At 41.9% G+C, this 4,950-nt stretch overlaps 1 protein-coding gene across 1 annotated transcript; it reads left to right on the forward strand.

Moving 5' to 3' along the window:
* Nucleotides 1-3,489: 3,489 nt before the first annotated feature.
* On the forward strand, nucleotides 3,490-4,329 carry LOC110863759 (pectinesterase inhibitor 9). The gene has a single exon (XM_022113076.2). It carries the CDS (start codon nucleotides 3,525-3,527, stop codon nucleotides 4,143-4,145), a length of 621 nt encoding a protein of 206 aa, XP_021968768.1. The 5' UTR covers nucleotides 3,490-3,524; the 3' UTR covers nucleotides 4,146-4,329.
* Nucleotides 4,330-4,950: the final 621 nt, after the last annotated feature.

Raw genomic sequence — 4,950 nt, forward strand, 5'->3', positions numbered from 1 at the left:
GCGACGATCTTTGCTGCTTCCATCAGTTTATCCCACTCTTTTGGCATCCCATCTTTGCCTGTGATGGTTCTAATGAGGCTATCACAGCGTATAGCCTTCTTGAAGTGGCAGCGCATGAGTTGCTCACTGACGCCGCCAATCTCTAAACATTCTTTGTTGAAACGCGTGATGAAGTCCTCCAGACCTTCACCATCCCTTCGCCATATATCTTCTACTTCCGCCGTATCACGCTGATAGCGACGTTGTTGGCTAAAATAGCTTAAGAATTGTGTCTTGAAGTCTGTCCATGACTTAATCTTTCCGGGCGGAAGGCTATCAAACCAGGCACGAGCCGCTCCGGTAAGAGTCTGAATGAACAGGTGGCACCACATGGGCATGTTCCAACCTCCCATGCAGCCCACACTCGTGAATGTTCTGACGTGGTCGTCTGGGTCAGTCAACCCATTGAACTTCCCAACGGTTGGGGGTAGCTTCTCTCGTGAGAGTGGTGCGAGTGCGATTTTCGGGATAAACTTGGAGTGTTCCGCAGCTTCCGCTGGTCTGTATGCCAGGCGGAAATCTCGTTCAGCTTCTTCTGTATAGCCAATGTGTTGTCTTGGCTTATAGTACTCATGGTTCTTTGGTAAACGATTAAAGACCGATGATTCTTCATCACCTTCCCATGTAGGATCATATGGGTCGGTTTCTTCCCATTCGTTGTTCATGTTGCGCGGCGTGAGCCGGCTGTGAACAGGGCCTCGTTGAAGGTTCGACGGATACTCATAGTAACTATCCGTTTCCTCTCTTGTATCGCGCGTGTCTTGTACGCTTAAACGCCTTGTAGGGGGAGGCCTGTTGGTTCTGCCTTGTATATTGGCCGGTGGTGGCATTTGGCGCACCCCCTGACTCGGAGGGGTGACCAAGGTCGGTTCTGCCGTCAAAACTGCCTGCTGCGCGATGAGCGATTGGTATGCTGCATTGATAGTGGCGATGTTCTTGGCATACCACGAGGCTGGGGTTTCGCCTTCTGGTAAGCCAAGTAATGCAGATACATTTTGAGGTGGCGCTGGGTTGGACGGTCCTTCGCCGTTGTTACCTGGGGTAACCATTTGTGTGATACGGGTAACGCTCCCGCGCTGACCCCCCGTGTTGGTGACCTCAACTTCACCTATTTCTTCGACTTGGGCTTGGAGGTTTTGGACTCCTTCACCCAAGGCCGTGTTAGAGTTGGCTCCGAAGCCGAACTCTGGAAAGATTCCCTGACCAGTCATAGTCGAAGGATGAACAGATGTCAAAGGCTCAAATAAAGAAGATGAGGGTGGTTATAGAAAAAATCGGTGGGCGCCAATGAAGAAACAGTGATCTAATTAAGGTATTAATTAGGTGGATTTATGTTCCTATCATAGTGGTTAATCTTCTTTTAGGTATTTGAGCTCCGACTGGTTAATCAACCTGCAAAACAGAACACCGTTACTCGTTAAGAGGGGAATGTGGGGGTTTCCCTCTTAACCGGGCTCCGGCGTGAGAATAAGCGATTGCTTTGAGAGTAATTAAGCAGTTAAGAGTAAGAGCCGAGAGAATAGAATGAATAACCTGAGGAATGAAGGTCCCTATTTATAGCCGGAGAGGTGTAAGAGGTTGTGGGCTGATGGGCCTTGGGCCAGAAACGGACAACAACGAATATGCTCTTTGCCTTGCTGGCCTCGACTGCTTAGTGGCTTCTAGATGCTCGTCGGTGCTGGCGCACCTTGATTGGAGCCACGTGTCATTGTTGTCGGCCTTGTTGTCCCTTCTGTCATCAGCAGACAAGTGGAGATCGTGGGACAGTTGTCCCCGTCTCTTGATTGGTGCCATGTAGGCGTCCTTGTGTACTTATCGTCAGAAGATCGTGGCGCACGATTGAACAGAGCCTGCTGGACGCTCATTGGTTCTTTTTACTGCCACTTGTACCCTGTGTACCTCTGTAGGTAACAGCGCGTCTTCCTATGGAGAGGATTTTGTTTGATGGCAACTAACCCGCGCGGGGCTAGTGTGCTCACTTATGCCGTTGTTTTTATGCTAAGTGTTGCTATCTGAGTTTATTATGTGCTCTTCCTCGCGCGGGGATAAGTCACAATGTGATGTGAGCCGCGCGAGGTTGTTATTATCAAGTTGTTATGCTAAGGAGTATGGTCTCACGTGCAACCTGTTATGAGGTTTGCGCGACTTCAGCCTCCCACGTATTATAAACCCACCTCTTTAGATTATAAACCCGCCTCTTTGGAAAAAAAATGCATAGTGAAGTGTTGTAACTAACCAGATAACAAACCATTCAGCCGAATCCTAAAACATACAAAATAAAAGCAAAAAAGGTAAAGGTAAGCAACTAAGAAAGAAACGTTGTAACTATTAGTTTCATACTTTCATCCATGGATTATCTTTGTGAAATATGGATAACTTTAATATTTAAAAATTATTCTATATTTAATAACCATTACCTTTTTATTTAAACTCCTTGTTTGCCATTAAAATTAACTTCCGTATTCGCTAGCAAGGTTAAATAGTTATAAACTCCTTGTTTGCCATCGTTTATAACACTCAAAGAATGAAAAAGGGCCAACCCTTAATAGGCTAAACATGTATCGACCGCCCATCTCTTATGGGTTGATTAATGTTGGGCATTAGCCCAGATTTAAGGTAATCTCTTCAGTTTCGTAAATTGAAAAAAAACAAAAAACAAATGGTCAAAAGGTTAAAATTAATTTTTATACTTTGGTGTGTTTATTTGTAAGATTTTATATTGGATACATGCATTTATAATAGTTTAGTTTGATAAGATTAATGAATAAGTCTCTAAATAGTTATCCCATACTCTCACACAATCAAACATTATAAACATTTGTAGCAAGAATGCGCTACAAGTAAGAAATTGTACAACACTTTTAAGTTTTAAGTTAAGTTTTGATCATCAAATTTCACTCCATTAATCCAGCTCATATAACCAATCATCAATGGCGTTAAAAGTCAAGTATTGTAGAATTAAGCTACAAGTTTAGAGGAACCGACATCAAAACTTAATCTTTATGAAGTAACCTCTATGTTTCAACTCCTCATAACAAGTTTCCATGAACATCTATGATCTATTGTTTCTCTTCCCCTCATGATTCATGGTGTAACCGAATCATATCTTCGTTTATGTTGAACCCGATTTGTGGCAGATGCAAGTTGACGAAGATCAAAATTCCCTAAGAAAAGAAGCAACCTTCATATATTGTAGTTTTACGATCCGCAAGTAAAATGGTTGTGTTTTTATTACTCAACAACAAGATAACTTGATTTTGTAAACTGTCAATCGTATAAGTTGGACAAGTATTTGAAGAATAATTACGTGTGAGATATGGAACATATATTGTACGTAAAGAATTTGGGTTGATTTATTTAGTTAGTAAAGTTTATTAAAATAATGGACGTAACAACTCTATATAATCCCTCTCCTCACTTCTCATTTCATATCCCAAACACACAAAAAACCTTCATATCCCAACACATACAAAAAAGCCAAAAACATGGCACAAAATGTTCTTTCTTTCTTGGTTCTTTTTTTCGCAATCTTTGCGTTTTCAACTGTTGTCGAGTCTATTTCTCGCGAAAGGGTGTATCTTGAGTCGCAATGTCGATCAGCATTGTATCGCGATCTATGTGTTAGAACTCTATTGCCATATATGAACAAAAAAGTCGTACCAAGCCCACAACGGCTAACTCAAATTTCACTAGCCTCATGTCTATCCAAAGCTCGGGTAACAAAGACCTATGTGAACATGATAGCAAAAAGATTGAATGAAACAGGTAAAGTTCAAGAGTTCCAAGCCTTGGAAGAATGTATTCATCAAATCGACAATGGTGTGGATCAAATTACGCGATCTTTTAAGGAGTTACAACAAATGGGAACCGATGGGGATGAGAACTTTGTGTGGCACGAAAGCAACGTGCAGAGTTGGGTGAGTGCTGCCTTGACAGATATCACCACATGCATTGATGGGATCGCGGGGGATGGAATTGGTCGTAAGGAAAAGGCCATGATCAATGCACGATTCGTGAATATGAAGCAACTCGCTAGCAATTCTCTTATGATGTTCACTCGTTTCACAACACGTTATCGCGCCTCTCGTGGCATCAAGAATCCCTAAATCCACATACAAGTTGTGTTATTTCAAAGTATGAATGTCGTATATAATTGTGATGATACTTATAAGTAGGTATGCCATATATAATAGGTGTAACCTACTCATAGGTGTATTGTTTTTCTTGTGTGGTTTTGATGATTGTATCTATCATCCATATATTAAATAAACACAATTGCTTACAATTGTACTAGTGTTTTCACAAATTATTGAGCTTCCATTATGTAGGAACCGTTCACGTAATTGAATAAAATAAAACAGATTTTATTATAACTGATTACAATACAAAATGAAGAAAGCAAAAATACAATTTAATTACAACTGAAATAAACGACAATACAAGAAGGGGTAGAAGCAGAGTGGCTGAGTCACGTGTTCAACACGCTTCCCTTAAAACAAATTCCGAGTCTCCCAAGAGTACTCGTTTTGTTTCCCAGGGTACAACAGCCGGAGCAGTAGTACTGCCGGAGTTCGCCTACAACCCGAAGGTTACCTTGAAAGCTGCAAGAAAATTCTGGAGAGAAAGTTTAGATTGCTGTTGTGTTACTGGTGTGTCTCTGAAGTGGGTATGGAGCTGTATTTATACAGCTCCTAGGTTGAAACAGTCAAAATGAATTAAATGAGAGGTTTAAATTGCATTAAACGTCTTCAATGCAATTTAATACGTCATTTAATTCTCAGTCAAAGCCTATTAACTCGTCAGTTACGAAGCTGGACTGAAACTGCCCTGTCATTCAATGCTGGAAGCTTCTGTGCGGCGTGCGGCCTCTTGGCTCACTGTCGTGCGGCGTGCGGCCTCTTGGCTCACTGC

This window comes from Helianthus annuus, chromosome 6 (genome assembly GCF_002127325.2).
Source record: "Helianthus annuus cultivar XRQ/B chromosome 6, HanXRQr2.0-SUNRISE, whole genome shotgun sequence".
NCBI lineage: Eukaryota > Viridiplantae > Streptophyta > Magnoliopsida > Asterales > Asteraceae > Helianthus > Helianthus annuus.